This window comes from Emydura macquarii, unplaced genomic scaffold (genome assembly GCF_026122565.2).
Source record: "Emydura macquarii macquarii isolate MOO-44397 ecotype Brisbane River unplaced genomic scaffold, CSIRO-AGI_Emac_v2 contig_1768, whole genome shotgun sequence".
NCBI classification, from domain to species: domain Eukaryota; kingdom Metazoa; phylum Chordata; order Testudines; family Chelidae; genus Emydura; species Emydura macquarii.
Window position 1 is genome coordinate 1,062,248 of NW_027131905.1, and position 17,383 is coordinate 1,079,630.

At 41.5% G+C, this 17,383-nt stretch overlaps 1 protein-coding gene across 3 annotated transcripts in view; it reads right to left on the reverse strand.

Moving 5' to 3' along the window:
- The window catches only part of EVC2 (EvC ciliary complex subunit 2), a 150,094-nt gene that overhangs the window by 130,370 nt on the left and 2,341 nt on the right, over positions 1 to 17,383 (reverse strand). For 2 of the 3 annotated variants that reach the window (XM_067556407.1, XM_067556405.1), the window contains exons 2-3: positions 10,861 to 10,915; positions 469 to 629 (exon numbers count right to left, since the gene is read on the reverse strand). In XM_067556407.1, coding sequence (XP_067412508.1) covers positions 469 to 629; positions 10,861 to 10,915 — 216 coding nt within the window. The remainder of the gene's footprint in view (positions 1 to 468; positions 630 to 10,860; positions 10,916 to 17,383) is intronic. The other variant, XM_067556406.1, reaches the window with a different exon arrangement.

A 17,383-nucleotide genomic window follows, 5' to 3' on the forward strand; every position in this document is an offset into this window, starting at 1 on the left:
AAGAGAAGAATAAGTTAATCCTATTCACAGCCTTTGTGTTTAAGAGCTCTTCCATCCCATCAATCAATGAATCTTCTTTTATCTGTTTATACAAATTTGTTTAAACTATTTACTCCCACATATAATTATTAGCTTAAGTGACATATGTTCATTATTCGGTGACCAGACTTCCATGACAAAATACACAACGTAAAGGAACAAATTCATCAAATGGTACAGATGCATTTTATTACTGTGAGTGTGTTAGGATTTAAATGGCATATGCCTGACTGTACCTGTCACTCACTATAATTATAAGAAACTCATAGGAGATGTTACTGCTAAAGCTATTGAAGGTGAGCATAATCATATGAGACAGAATTAGAAACTATGTACTAATTAGGTAGCAAATTCCCAGTGATAGATTACTGCTGATTTTCCATCTCTACAATCCTTTCAGATATTAAACATCAATCATCTCTTACTGACCAGCTGTTGGTTAATGGTAGATTCTCGTTTGAACAAAATCTTCTTGGTCCATGACGGGATCAAGTCAAACAGTGAATGGATCCCATGAACATCTGGTGCTGCAGAAGTCAAAAGCAGATCATGGTCCTCACTTGTTCCCTTTACCAGTGGTAATTCTTCTGCTGAAAGGGAAAATAATGCCCTATGTTAGAACTAAAGCATCTGTCTCACAAACTGTAGATCACGTGTGGCAAACACTTGCCACTGTGCATAATAGTAGCAGCATTTGTTATTGTATTACAGCAGCACAAAGGCTCCAACCATTTTAAGAAGAGGCTAGACAAATAACTGTTAGGAATGATCTAGGTTTATTGGTCCTGCCTCAGTATGGGGGTGGAGGGGAAGGGGGTGGACTAGATGACCTCTTGAGGTCCCTTCCAGCCCTATATATCTATGATTCTATGACTGGAGCCCTATTTTGCTAGGCAAACACAGTATGAGGCAGTCCATCTCTGAACGAGCATGACAAGGCAGATACAGAACAAGAAGAAAACTGGCGAACAGAGAGGTGAAACAACTTTCCCAAGATTATGTAGCAGAGACAAGAACAGAACCAGGTTTCCTGATTTCCAGTCCGGTGTTGTAACTACTGGACATTACTCCCACTCACTCCAAAGGAAACAAGTTTAATTAATAGGCACTGTTCTCGGTGGCAAGTGTTTACAAAATTGGAACCAGTGTTACTTTCTGAAATAATTAAACTATGCAATTCATACATAACTCACAGGCAAAATTCTGCCCACCGATATGTGTGCACAACTCTCACTGGGAGTCTAGAGAAAAGGCTTTGTGTGCGTATTTCCAAAAGGAGAATTTTGTCATTCAGATTTAAAGCAAATTATACCTCGATTAACAGGTTTCAGGCATAAACCAACTATTAATAATTTCAACACCCAGTAAGATTTCAAAAAAGCATGACTAATTGAAGAGCTTTATAAACATGAACTACCTAAATATAAAAAAGCCTTATGCTTCAAAGACACAGTCTGCCAAAAAACTATTAAATATTCAGACTGCATTAAAATGTTTCTAATTGGTGCTTCGTTCTCAAATGAGTTTCCGTTAAATTGTAACGCAATCGAATCAAAGGCCCAAATTCAGTAAAATAGTAATGCCAATATTATCTTATCAATATTATCTAATAATTTTGCAGGCAAAAGATTTGCCCATGCTGAATAGCTCTGAAAATATAAACCAAAATAACTTAATAGCATTAATTCCATTCTACACAGGTTCTTATACCACACTGTACTATCTAAGCATCTTCCATATAGGGATAAGATCCAGTATTATTATGAATGGATGCTCATGCTAAAACTTATTTTAATCAAACTGGAGATGATCAATAAATTGGAAAATAATTTAAATTTTCTAAATTGTTTCTGTTTGCAGGGTTTGAAATACACGTCCCATTGTATGTGAAATGTTCTCAATATTTTTTACTGATTTTTTTTTTTTTTATCAAAATCATGTTTGAAATCTTTCATTTAAAGAAGAACCATGTTTACTTACTGAAATCTCACGGTTTTGGTAAAAATTTTGATAATTTTGAAAGTTTCCATATGAATTTAAATTAAAATAGTGTAATAAAAATATTCTGGAAAATGTTGAGAGAAGTGGAAGGCTTTCATAATATCCACAACTTTTTATGAAAAGTTTCATTTTCAAAAACGCTGTTTTTTAAATAAATAAATAAAATAAATGCGTGTAAAAATTTTCTACCAAAGAAATGTGACACAAACAGCATATTTTCTGTCTATTATATAGAATATTTTGCCATTGTGTTTTGTTGGGATTGGTTATGATGAATTACGGCCCAATCCTGTGTAGTATTTACCACTTTTTGTAAGGTGCGGTTTGCACCTCACACTTCTTCCCACCTTTCAGGGATAAGCCCTTAGAAGTCAATATGGTGGCATAAATCAAAGCCTTGGTGAGCAGGATTTTAAAAACAATTATGGTAGCTGTAATAAATGAGATACCAATATAGACTCCATCCCTGAAAATAACAGCACACAGATGGACTTCTATACCCAGGAGGTAACCCGTTGACTTCACAGCCAGAAGTCAAAAGCTTGTTATCAATTGCAAAGGTTGGAACCTTACGGTACTCAGGAACCACTTTATATTGAACTGCAAAATAAAAATATTGGAAAACCAAAATAAAAATAAAGTCATTGCAATAGGTGAAAAGTTGCTCTAAATATTTTGCCATTGAGATTACAATGGGATTCACTATTCCCATATATTCATATTATACCAAATATCATATTACTGAGGTGTCAGATACACAAATCATTAAGAAAAATCTTTGCTGTCCAGTTAGACCATCATCTCTGCTCCCTTTCCTATGGGTTCAGGAGACCCACATGTAAGAAAAGAACCTGTTAGCCATTTGTAGTCTCTTCTATTTAGATAATCTATCTGCGAAGAGGGGATCTTGCATTTGCAATAACCACAATTACTGGTTATCATCAGGGGATGAATTTTGGAACTCCAGTGTTGAGAATCGACTCCTGTAGCTGGCAAGTGTAGTAGAGTTTATCCTCTGAGAACCAGCCATTAGAAGGAGATGAATAATACACATGAAGTAAAGTGGGTCACATTATCTTTTTAAAAAAGAAAGCTGAAATGGGGGCAGCTATTAGCCACAAAAACTTAAACATAGTTATCTGGAATTTAAGAGGCTCTGTCACAGTCTGGCAGCAGTGGGTGCATAACCCAGGAAGTCCACTCATTGATATTCATATACTTCTGCTCCACATCCCAATTCATACAAACCATACTGGCGTTGTCAGTGTCAGCATTACAGTAGATTTTAAGATCCTCAGAGCAGGGGCCGTGTCTTGTGTGTAAAGTACCAACCTCAATGTTGATGCTCAGTTACCAATAGAAAAAGTTGGGCGCTTTTTAAAAATAAATACAATCATTCTAATAGTTAGCCCTTCCCCCAAAGCTGCATCTGTAAAGAATCTGTAAAGAAATTTGGAGTCTGTTTTGCTTTTTCCTAATAAGTCATAACATCAACAAAACTTTCAATTACCTTGTCTTATTTTTGTTTTTCAAAAATGCATTTGTTTACTGTATTTGGCTTCTTCACCTTTGAGTTATTCTCTGTCCTCAAAAGCAGCTAGCATACAAGAACCAATTTAAAGTCCCCTCAATTACACACAACAATGAACAGGCAAAGGTAGTAATTTACTGAAATTCAATTTCCAATGTTGCCATTAGCTTTTCTTGTTTCAAAGTCAAAGAGGCTGTGGGAATAAACTGTAGGGAAGAGATAGGACAAAATAATGCACTATGGTACTACATAAATCCTTGGTAACTAAAATTATAATTATTTATGCACAATATCTTGAGACAGTATACCTATGACATGCTGTTGTGTTGGTACATACACAAAAAGATGCAGTAACAACAATCAGCTTTTAGACCACTTTCCTCATTTAAAGGAGCCCTGGAAAGGTCCTATCACTTTATGAGCCTCACAAACCTTTTTTAGTATTACCCAGGTCACAGAACAGGGTGACGGCAGAGTCAGATCTTAAGAATTTTACATGATCATAAGGTAAAACGAGCTACAGGAGTTTCTGCAAATTAAAAAAATAAGTGCCAAATCTGAACATGTGACTCGCCAGGGAGCATTTTATTGTAGCTACAAACTTTTATAAGGTGACCACAATTTGGATATCTGGACATATTTTACATGGTTTGAAATGGAGTCAATTAACATTTCTCAGAAAACAAATACTTCACACCTCCCCATAGTAGTTTGAGGCTTTTGAGGTTTGCACAATGTATATAGGGATTTCAGCACTCGCAGTTAGCAGCAAGACTAAATGCAGACTGTTTTACAGCACATTCTAACCATGTCCAATTTTGGGCTCAAATAGATTTCCAAATTCTAGATGCAAAGAACCTACTACTAAGAACACTTCTAACTTCCGTGCGCTCAACCTTTCGGATTGTTCTCTTAAGCATAGGACTCTACATATTCCACTAACATAGAATTCCCCCTATAATCCACCCTGCTGATTGCAGAATTATGATCCAGCATCTAAATTACTGTTTGAAAACTATTTATGCTTTTATCCATCATTGTCAAATTTTCAAAATATTAACCAAGTCTAACTAGATGCAGCCCGATATTTTCAAGTCTGTAAACAGACTCATGCACTAACTCACAGTTGTGACCTTTCTCCATTGGGTGTTGCCTCTAAAGCCTAATGATAACATAGAAGGAAAATTTCCAGGCTGCCTAAGGGATTTAGAAGCATAAGTCTCATTGGTTTTCAGTGAAACTTGTGCTTCTAAATCCCTTAATTACTTTTGAAAATCACCACCATAAATGTCATCAACATGAACTATTTCACTGCAGATTATTTTAACAAAAACATACCGCTGACATGCTTATCTGTTCTTATTGAATGAAGTGGTGAATATCGGGACAGTTAGTTATCAAGAGTTTCTGAGATGAGAAGTAAGGAGCTTAAGGCTCTGAACCAGCAAAGAACTAAAGTACAAGCTTAACTTGAAGCAGGTGAGTAGTCCCTGTTACTTCACGGGTGCTACTCATACTTAAAATCAAGTATATGTTTCAGTGCCTTGTTGGACTGGGGCCAACACCTTCTTCAGAAGCTAGAATCACCCCTTCATTTGCTACAAGGTGTTACTGTAGCACCTTGTACAATTTAGCCCAATCTGGTTGAGGTCTTATGATGCTACCACAATATACATGTTAAATAACCTGGAACCATGGGAGGGCTCTTAGCTGCTGACACGTCTGCATTCTCACTGGATGCTTAGGCTAGGTTTCTGAGGGATGACACTGTGAAGCTAGGCACTGCAGGAAGTACCACCCAGCAGGGCCTGAGTGGCTGCCCCCAGCATCCTTCTGATTGGCTTATGCTGGTATATAAACCAGGAAGCCAGCACGGGGCGCCGTCTCAGCAATGATGCAGACCGCCAGCTTGCTTTTGCCCAGATCTTGCCTTGCTGTAGACCCTAGACTCTGGCTTCTGACCCAGGTTTATCCCCAACTCTGCTATTTGCTTGTTGTCTGTAATCTGGTGTCTGACCCTGTTTGACCCCAACCCCACAACTTACTTACTCCTTACTCCATCTCCTTACTGCAACTTGGTAACTGACTAATGCATAAAGGCTGCCCATGGTCTGTCCCTGACAGTTTGCACAGACCACCTCTCCTTCTCCCCGCCCCAATCCAATCCCTCTGCAGATGATGGAAGGGGCGGGCTGCCCTCCTACCAGCAGCTCTCTGAGGGCCTAGGATCTGCAGGACCAAAGTCACCCATCTGTAGGCAGAGAACCTTGCTACAGGTCCAAGAGATGCAGCTTGCTGCCAAAGCATATGCTCTATATGAGCAACTACCATGCTCACAGGGAGAAACAGCTACACCACCACTGAACAGACAACTCACCACCTGCACCAGCTCCCGTGGTGCCACTGCCTGAACAGTTTGACGGGGATAGTCAGAAATTCTGGGGGATCCTGAATCAATGCAGGCTGATCTTCCAGCTCCATTCCTGAACGTATCCCAGAGACCAGACAAAGGTAGGGGGGCTAGTCGTCAACCTACTCTCCAGCAAAGCGCTCGATTGGGCTTCCTCCCCCTCCCCGCCCGATTGGAGCAGAACAGCTCAGTGCTCTCTGACCAGGATGCCTTCTTTCAAGCCTTCAAAGCCATGGAATGACCCAAATTGCATCCATTCCACAGAGGCTTCTCCAGAAACTTCTCTCCAGAAGCTTCACTGGAGCAAAAGCTGGCCAACTCCTATGCTGCTCATTTCTGATGGCTTGCTGCTGATGTCGAATGAAATGAGACGGCCAAACTATAACAGTTCCGGATGGGGTTCAGTGAGGATGTAGAAAATGAGCTAGTCCATGTTAAAGGCCTCTAGAAAAGGCGGGGTTTTCACTGAGCTCGGCCTGTGCATCGACTCTTGACTATGCAAACAGGAGGAGGAAAGAAGGTATGGCTCGATAAGTAAGCTGGAGAAATGTGGGTTCAACGGAACTACCATTAAGTTTTAACCATAACTGGTTAAAAACTGCAAACAAAAAGTAACTATTAATGGAATGATGTTGGATTGGAGGGAAGTCTCAAGTGGGGTTCCACAGAGGTCTCTTCTGGGTCTGATACTATTTAACATTTTTATTAATTACCTAGATATAGGTATAGAGAGACTATTGATCAAGTTTTCAGATGACACAAAGCTAGGGGGGATTGCCATTACTCTGAAGGATAGAGCTAAAGTTCAGAGGGATCTTGATAAATTGGAGAATTGGACTATCCACAACAAAATGAAATTCAACAAAAGATAAATGTAAGGTGCTACACTTAGGGAAGAAAAACCAAATGCACACAAATACAGAATGGTGAAAACTGGCTTAGCAGCAGAACTGCTGAGAAGGATGTGGGAGTTGTGGTGGATCACAACCTCAATATGAGTTAGCAATGCGATGCTGTTGCAGAAACAGCAAATGCATTTTTAGGTTGCATTAACAGAGACATAACATTCAAGTCACAGAGGTGATAGTATCACTCTACACGGTGCTGATTAGGCCTCAGCTAGAGTATTGTGTCCAATTTTGGTCTCCAATGTTTAGAAAGGATGCAGAGAAACTGGAAAGGATCCAGAGCCAAGCAACAATGATCAAAGGGATGGAATGCAAGCCATATAAGCAAAGGCTGAAGGAACTGGATATGTTTAGTTTGGAAAAGAGGAGATTAAGTGGGGATATAATAGTGGTCTTCAGACACTTGAAAGGTTGCCATAAAAAAGAGAGGCAGGACAAGAGGCAGTGGATTCAAACTACAGCATAGCAGATTTAGATTAAATCTCAGGGAAAAACTTCCTAACTGCAACAACAGTAGCACAATGGAAAAGACTTCCTCAGGAGGTTGTGGAAGCTTCTTCACTGGAGGTTTTCAAAAGGAGGCTGGATAGCCACCGCTCTTGGATGGTTTAGACAAAACAAATTCTGTAGCTTGGCAGAGGGTTAGATTAGATGACTCTTGTGGTCCCTTCTAACCCTGTGATTCTATGAACCTGTGTTTACTGTACAGAGCCAGGACAGACCCTTGCCTCCTGTCTAGCTTGAAAGAGCTCAGAAAATGGACCAGCCCAGGCCCAGTATGGGAGGTACATCCTGGGCATCACCAGAGCTCCATGCTCTATAGCCAACCCCTCACCCTCAAGTAGAACTCGATCCAGAACTGTGGGCTCTTCCTGCATTTTCAATGCTACTCCTGTTGCAGGTCATGAAGCAGGCGCAGGGGACTCCCCCCAACTAGTGATAATAGACTCCAGGGCTGCTGCCAGCTTTATAGACGTTAGGGCAGCCCAAACCCTCCAGATCCCTCTCCAGCCAAAACCCACATCGGACCTCACAGAGATGATTGATGGGGTACCCCTATTATCAGGGCTGGTGATCCAAAAGATTGTTCCCTTAGAGGCTGAAATGACAGGGCATCAAGAAATAATGTATTTTGATGTGATCTGCTCTCCATTCTTCCTGATAATTCTTGGCATTCCTTGGTTGGAGCTGCATGACCCATGGATCTCCTGGTGCCAGAGGAACATTAGCTTCTCCTCCAAATATTGCCAGACAACTTGCCTCCAACAAATCAACCAGCTCCAAAGTGGTCACATCCAGGGCCCCAGGATTGGATAAGACCTTAAGAAGTGAGACCCTGGACTGCAAGGGGGAAACCAGAAGAGAACAACCCTTGACCAGAAGCTCGCCCCTCCTCCCCCAATAAGTACTGAGACTACCTGGATGTGTTTGAAAAGAAATATGCAGATTCACACTACTTCCACACAGGGACTACGACTGTCCAATAGACCTATAATCTGGGGTGCTCTACAGATGGATATACACCATGTCTGAACCAGAGCTGGATGTACTATGCGCGTATAGCTAGGAAAATTTCACAAAGAGCTTCATTCAGAGATCCAGTTCTGCAGCAGGGGCACCAGTCCTCTTTGTGCGAAAAAAGGATGGACCATTATGCCTCTGCATAGACTATCATGCATTGACTTAAGTGACTATTCATAACTGGTACCCCCAGTGCCTCACCCTGGAATTGCTGGATTGCCTGAGGACTGCCAGGATCTTCACTAAACTAGATCTTTTGGGGTCAGACAATCTAGCACGCATAAGGCCTGGGGATGAATGGAAGACAGCTTTTTATACCAGATATGGGCACTCTGAATACTTAGCAATGTTTGTTTAACCAATGTTTTACAACACTTCAATATTTCATAAACGATGTTCAGGGATATCCTGGACCAGTACGTGATCATCTACTTGGATGATATATTGGTGTTTCCTAAGAACCCTGAGCAGCACTGCCATGATGTCAGTGTGCCTTGGAGAGACTATGGAAGCTTGGTAGTACTCCAAACACGGGAAGTGCACCTTCCACCAGGCCACCACTACATTTTTAGGTTACGTGGGACATTCAGATGGATCCTCAGAAGGTGGAAGCCCTCCACAACTGGACAGCATCCCATCCCCTCTGAGAACTTCATTGCTTCCCAGGCTTTGCGAATTCTTACTTCTCTGAACAAACAGCTGCCTGACCTGCCTCCTTCATAAAGCCATTCAATTGACTTGGTTGCCTGAAACTGAGTTCACTTTCAACCAGCTCAAGAGTGCCTTCACCAAAGTCCCAATTCTCACACCTCGACCCAACTTACCATTTATAGAGGAAGCAGATGCATCCAACATGGCCCTCAAGGGCTCAGTGACTCGGATCCCAATCAATTCTGCACCCTTTTGCATTCTACTGTAAAAAAAATCATCTCCGCAGAGATGAACTAAGAAATACTGAACAAGGAGCTGCTCACAATCAGAACTGCATTCGAAGAATGGCATCGCTACCTTGAGGGAGCTCAGCATGCAGTGCAGGTTTTACTGACCATCAGAGCCTCGAGTACCTCCACACGGCCTGAGCTTTGAACCAGAAGCAGTTAAAATGGGCCTTGTTCTTCTCTTGATCTGAGTTTACAATTGCCCTACTGCCTGAGAAATTGCAATGGGAAACCCAACACACTATCATGAAAGGGGGACTACTACTGGGAAAATGAGGAACTTACTTCTGAGCCCCCCTCCTCAAGCCTATACATTTTGTCAATGCCACAGTTCAGCAAGATGGGCTCTCCCTTATCTGGGATGCCTCAAAAGAAGACCTGCTCATCCAAGGAACACAGTCTATGCTATTAAAGGCTAAGATGTACCATTCCGAGCAGGATAGGATAACATACTTTGAATGTATAAACGTCCTCCCCCAGGGCGCCCCTGACTGAAGGTGCTATGGCTGTGCCATGACGCTCCACTGGTGGGTCACTCTGGCTGCCTTAGACCTCCCGCATGGTTGCCCATTTTTTCTGGTGGCCCCGCATGCTGGCCACAGTCCAAGCTTACATGGACTGTAAGCTGATTTTATTACAATGGAAACTGTCTGAAGCAAATGAAGCTTTCATTAAAATATTTTTCAGACCCTATATGCCTGGAGGAAATCTGTGAAAATCTGGTTTTGTCTACACTGCAATACAAAACCTGAGGCAGCAAGTCCTTGTGCCCCGGTCAGCTGACTCAGGCTCACGTGGCTCAGGCTGTGGGGCTATTAAATTGCAGTGTCAATGTTTGGGCTCAGACTTCAGCCCAGACTCGGATATTTCCCCTCACAGTGTCTCAGAGCCCAGGCTCTAGCATTGCAATTTTATAGCCCCGAAGCCTACGCCAGCTGGCCAGGGCCAGCTGTGGCCGTGCTGCAGGTCTTTTAGTGTAGTACAGACATATCCTAAGATGGAGCTCTGACTCAGCTTTCAGCCCACGTCCTTACTCTGTCCACACACAAATCAGTCTGATTCAGATCAGCAAGCACTCAGGACTTGGATGTTAGGCCCTGATGGAGGGGTAGGTCAAAGCCCAAGTCCAGCTGTGACTCAGGTCCAAGCTCTGTCAGATTGCAGTGTCAATGCAGCTCAAGTCACAGACCCAAGTCAGGTCAGCCTAGTGCAATGTGGACATGTTTGCACAGTTGAGACACCCAGGTCCAGCAACTGTAAGCCTAGGTTTACAATGCAGTGTGGATGCTCCAGCATGGACTTAGACACATCGAGTCCACATGCCAGGTCCCACAGACTCGGGTTTACCATGAAGTGTAGACATACCGATAGCAACTGAGAAACAGAAGTGCATCATGTTTTATTATATGGCAAGTATTATTACAAAAAAATTTTTAAAGCATCTGGCTCCCACAATAATCCAGCACTTCAAGGCTTAGAACAATTGGAAGGGCAGTTAAAATGAATACATACCTGTCATACCGAAGCAACCTCTCTCTTTTTGAATCCACAGCTTATCTGTAACAGCCTAAAATTAACACAAAAGAAGAGTGACTATAAACCTAGGACCTTATTTACAAAATAAATTTCTAATATTATTTATTCTAAATCTCAAACTGGAGATGTGCTTTACACTACAGCACAAATTCCGATTTCTGTACTCAGAACTCTGAAAATTATGGGAAGTGGCAGGGACTAATGAATAGAGCATTGAATTTGGAGATCTGCGTTCTTACCTCTTGGCCCTACCACTGACTGCTGCACACCTCTAGCAAGTCACTTAACTTCTGTTTCTCCCCTGCCCTTTGTCTAATTTGACTGTGCGCTCTCGGGGGCAAGTGTACTTTCTCTTACTGTGTGTATGTACATGCATAACACAATGGGGACCCAATCTCCGTTAGCATCTCTCGTTGTTACCATTGTCATCACCATAAGACTCCTGAAGAGCAGGATCAATATGGGAGTAGCACTGGGTTTTGTTAAGAAACACTAGTTTGTTCTTATAAAATAACGTGTCTGCCACTTTTCAAGGTCCCGAACTAAGGATTTGAGAAAATCAAATTGCAATGATCAGTGGGAAACTCTCCAGTGTGAGTAAGAGGATCTGAGCTACCAGCTTCTCTAACTGTAACCCACCAGTCAGTTTGTTACATGCCTCCCTCTGCCCAGTCCACAGAGGTTCAGGGTTGCCACAGCTCTTGGTTTGAGATCCCAGCTCTTTAACTCAAGCTGCAGAGACTAAAGTTTTCAGCTCTAAGAATCTGTGGTATGTCAACAAAGACAGTAGCTTCCACATTAGTATAAAAACCTCAAAGATGTGTGTGTTAGAAACCAATTTCGCCGTGCTGGAAACTCTTTTGACAGACTCAAGGCCTGTCTACATTAAGGAAATATGCACCAGTGTAAATAGGCCGATGTTGTTACACTAGTTCAAATCTCTAATGTAGGCATGTGGTGCTGGCACAGGCACAGTTTACTTCAGCATATGTAAATATAAGCCTTGTTTTACACCGATACAGCGTCTACATTACATTGTTTTACCCAGAGTAATGCGAATTTCTTAAAGTGAACAAGTCCTTAGACCATATACCTTAGAAAATGAAAGCAATAGTAAAGTCATCAAATAGTGATCCAAGCATGTTCATGGAGATTGTGCATATAGTGCACATATTATTAACAAGGCCCAAATCCTGCTTCCACTGAAGTCAACACAAATTTAGGCAAGATCTTGCCACCTTACAACATTAAGGACTATGGTGTTTATGTCCACTGCCAAACACAATAAGGTTTTCCCCAGCTTTAGCTGTTGTCGTACCTGAATAATCTCTGCACTGTAATAAAGGTTCTTGGCACTATCACCACAGTACACCATGCTGCCACTCTAGTAGGGCATAATTAAGAGCGCTTCACCAGTCAGGGGCCATGCCAGTAGGTCAGGCCACTGCTGGCATGACACCTTGAAAATAATTAACCACATGCAGCAAAAATGATAAAGCACATCTTCCCAACTTTAAAATATTTATTTTCAGTGGTGAAAGCACAGCATACAATTTTGGACTTTCTGGTGATATTTTTCACTGGTTTTCTTCATTAGGCCTTTTAATCACAGAGTGAGATCTGTGTTTCTAACTGCACCCACTATGTTCTCCATGTAATGAAATAATTTGTACATTGTGGGTGAAAGACAATGGGTTAGGCAGTATATGTCCAGACCTTAGGTTATAAGCGGGACTCCTAAATCTTTCAAAAAATATTAAAGCAAACAAAAAGTACTGTGGTCAAATATAAGATAGATAAGATAAACTACACGGACAGGAAACTGTCTAGTGGTTATAGCATAGCGCTGGAAGTTAGAGATTCTGAATTTTATTCCTCCCTCTGCCACAGACTTCCTGTGTAAAAGTCAAGTCAAGTCACTTAGGCCCAAATTTTCAACACGTTCACTAATTTGGGCAGCCTTAGTTTTTGGGTCCCCTACTTGAGATACCAAGCAGGGGCACTATTTAGGAACGGTGAGGGACACCTGCCCCCCCTTGAGTTTCATACTAGAGGTCTGCTCATGGCACACACCCCAGCCCCAGGTGTAGCTCTTACTTGCAACGCCACGCAGCCAAGTCCCCTCCTCCAGGAGACAGGGTGCTCTTGCTATGGCTCCTACAGTCAGTTTCCTCGGCTGTGCTAGCTCACCCATCCCATTTTCTCATCTGCCTCCACCAATCAGCATCTGAGATTATACGGAGTGACAAATCTTCCTAACCAATAGCAGCATTCTACTGGTCTCTACTGCACCTGCCTGGAGCTCTAGGGGTGTTACCCTACTACAAATTGTTGTTGTTCATCCTTTGGGTTCAAAGATGACCATGACATCACGGTTGGTTTGGTTTCTGTGAACATGTAAGTGGCTGATAGGCCAATTTGAGCTTTGAACTGTCTGTGGCACAGTGAACAAGAGATACCTCTATGATTGCTTGATTAACAGCGGATGTACTGCTGTTGTGAGATTTACACTGCTGGTGCTTCTACTCTGCCTCAGCAATTCTCCTCCGCTTATAGACTGTAGTTCCAATATGGATGAGGCTTTGCCAGGTAGAACAATCACGAGTGAGATCTTCCCAAAACTCTGGGTCAATGTTGAAACACCTCTAGGACAATGAGGGAGTCCTTGAAACATTTCTTCTGGCTTCCCAGAGAGCACTTTCCCTCCTTGAGCTCGCCATAAAAGATCTTCTTTGACAGTCGCTCAGCTGACATTCTGGTGACTTGGCCTGCCTGCCCGCCCACCTCATTTAATCAACAGAGTATGTATGGATGCTTGGAATACCTGCCCGTATGAGAACCTCAGTATCTGGAACCTTGTCTTGCCATCTTATCCTTATCAGTTTCCTCAGACAGCCCATACGAAAGTGATTCAGCATGGTGTCTGTACACCGTCCAGGTTTCAGAGTTGGCAACACAATTGCCAGTTTTGTTAGTTCACTTAATGCCTTTCTTCTCCCACACATTTCCACATAATCTGCCGAAAACCACATTTGCTTTGGCAATTCTGCTGTTGGTTTCGTCATCGATGTGAACTGCACATGACAGTGTACTGCCAAGGCAAGTGAACTTGTCCACTGCCTGAAGGGCTTGGCCATTCACTGTGATAATAGGCTCTATGTATGCCTTTCCTGGTGCAGGCTGCTACAGCACTTCTGTCTTCTTGATATGACTGCGAGACCAAAGTTGTCATAAACTGAAGAGAAATAATCCATACTCCGTTGCATGTCAAACTCAGATTTGGCATTCAGGGAACAGTCCTCAGCAAAGAGAAGATCGAGATCAATCTCTTGCTGTACCTTCATCTTTGCTCATAGGCTCCTCAAATTGAAGAGCTTGCCATCAACCTGGTATCTGATGCTAATCCTGGTGTCCCAATCAGAAAAGGCATCTGTAAGCATGGCAGAGAACATCATACTGAAGAGTGTTGGGGCTAACACACAACCCTGCTTGACTCCACTGGTGACTGGGAATGGTTCAGGTAACTCACCATCGTCCACAACACAAGTGAGCATGCCACCATTTGGAATTGCCAAACCATTGCAACGAATTTCTCTGGGCAATCAAATTTTGTCATGATCTGACAAAGGCCCTCTTGACTGACTGTATCAAATGCTTTTGTCAGGTCAATGAAAGTCACATGCAGGTTGGAGTTTTGTTTCTGGCATTTCTCCTGAAGTTGAGGAGCCCTTCTACAAATAATACTAGACTAGAAACTGACTTTAAACAGGAATGAAACTGACACTTTCAAGTCACTTTCACTCCTCTTTAAGGGCTAGTTACTTTCCAGATGGCTCTTAAACACAACACTTCAGTGACTGAGTTGCAGTTCTCACAGAAGAATATTTAAAACCAAACAAGAAAATGGCACATTTTAGAGTTGAGAAAAAAAATGAGTCTTGTTTATTTAGAGTTTGTATATATGTTTCTTTAAAGTATCATTCTATGTTTGGATGCTGTCCCTCAGTTCACATTGCAGTAAAATGGGAATAATAATACTTGCCTGCTTGCCTGCCATATGGAATTATAAGGATTAGATTGAGATCTGTGGGACAGGAACATTAAAATTTTTAACCTAATGTGACTTGTCACAAGATGTCAGAACATGTTAGTATTAGAGCTGGAAACATATCTCAGCCCTGATCCCCATTCTGCTACGCTACTCTCAAGACTGCACACTCACCTACCTAACGACTTAGATGATGGAGAAGAAGATTGTTCCTTGGCATATCTTGTATGTCCAGCTTGTCAAAAATAAATGTGGGTTTTTCTTTAAAGTCCAGTTGTGGTCAGAAAAGCGACTCTGTAAAAACGTCACCAAAAATCAAAATACATCTACTTTCTCTGTTTCAAGTCAAATCTGTATTTTATGGATGCAAACGTGTTCGTACTCTTAATGGTGCAGGAACCAATATCAGTCAAAGAAAGCAAGTTGTATTCTGTTCGGGCTCATACATCAACACAATTTTTGAATGCATTACTGGTGAAGATGAAAGAAGCAAAAAGAACCCAATTTCGCTTTCAGAGTTAAGCAACAGCAGGAATTTTAAAAATCTTCTTGTTAATTGATCAAATTGAATCTGGAGTCAGAGGATGAGTAATGATTGTAAAATTACAAAGTATTATGTAAAGCTGTAAACATGAGTTAAAGACAGAAACTAAGATGAACTAAAATGAATTAAAAACAAAAGGTTCATTTTTAACCACACAATAACCACTATGCTATTGTTCTGCGGTCTCATTTGAGATTTACAGTAGATACTTATTTCCTTGAAAATATGTCTAAAATAGTGTAAAATGTCTCTCATCTAATGCTAGTTGTCAAATGTTAAAGTAATCTGTGTGGTTACAAATGTAATCCATAATTTTACTGTACAATAAAAAAATATTCACTACAAAAAGGAGCTTATGAAAGTCAATAAACCACACGTCATACTGAAATTAAAATAGAGATCTGAGTTTTAGTGACTCAGAAAATGATTTACTTGTATGTGATTTCCTTATATTATAATCATTGATTTTTTTTCCATTGCAAATGGTTTAGTCAGCGCTTAATGGTTAGATTTGGAGTGGGGGTTAATGTATTGAGGAACTAAATTACAAGAATAATCAAAATAGGAAACATGCAGATGCTTAAATGAAGCTTACTCACATATCTGCATACAGAACAGATCATCAACTCTCAGGACTATTTCCCCCCAACCCCTTAACAAAGAAAATGGAAGAGTATGCACAAATTAAAATCTGACAATCTCACAGAGAATGGATTGAGAGGACACTTGATTTAGGTAATACTAGCCTATTTTCCAGAAGAAGAAACAGACACACAAATACTAAGTCTGACAATGGCCTTGTCTGCACTAGGAAATTCATCCAGTGCTCAAGCTAGCTATGTCCATAGTAAGGAACTGAAGAAGTTCCCCACCAGAGTTATCACAATAGTAGCTAAGAGTCCTGATGTAGACAAGGTGCTAACAGCCTCTTCATCATCAGGTTTAAAGATATGTTTATACAGCAAAAGCTATGCATGGGCTGGTCTGGCCACCCTAACTTGAATCCAGCTAGCACAGGTAACAACAGAAGTGAAGACAGCACAACACAGGCTTCTGAATGGGCTAGCAAGCCAAGCATGCCTCCAAAGTCCATACCAGACTTGCACTACCCATACCGAAGCCTGGCTGTGCTATCTTCACTGCTACTGTTAGCTTGAATTTAGTTAACCCAGGTATCTCAGCTAGGCTAATCCGAGAACAGCTTTTTCTGTGTAGACACACCTGAAGTGACAGTGGTAAAAAAGCCAAGCCAAGCCAAGCCAAGCCAGGTATTTTTCTGTTCTTGTTGATGAAACTAAATATGCATAAAAAAAGAACAGCTCTCCTCTTACGCTACCGTCAAAAAGGAATCATTCAGGAAGAAGGTGTGGATTGCTTCCTTGTGGAAAATGTAAATGCTGAATCTGTTTCAAAAATGAGATTGTTGAAGAATATAATTTAAAGCTTGATATTAATTACTTGGTTGCCCAGTGCTATGATGGAGCTGCTGTGCTGAGTGGGCATTTATCAGGAGTACAAGCTTGAACTCAGGAAAGGATTACACATGCCATTTATTTGCACTGCCATGCTCACAGGCTTAATCTTGTCACTGTAGAAACATGTCCCAGCATCACTCAGCATCAGGAAGTCTTCGCATTTACTCAGGAACTGTACATCTTCTTACGCAGTAGTTACAAGCACCATGAACTGTTTGTTAAGACACAGTAGGGGCTAGGCATATTATGTGAAACTGATTAATTGTGCCGGTATGATTCCCTCAGAAAACTGCATGTAAGATATGGCACTGTAGAGGAAACCCTAGAAGCCATTTCAATTCAGAGAGCTGACGGACCACTAGCTAGCACTACAAAGGGCTTGATGGCCAGGCTAAAGAGCTATTCCTTTTGGTGAGGCTCTTGGTTTTGGAA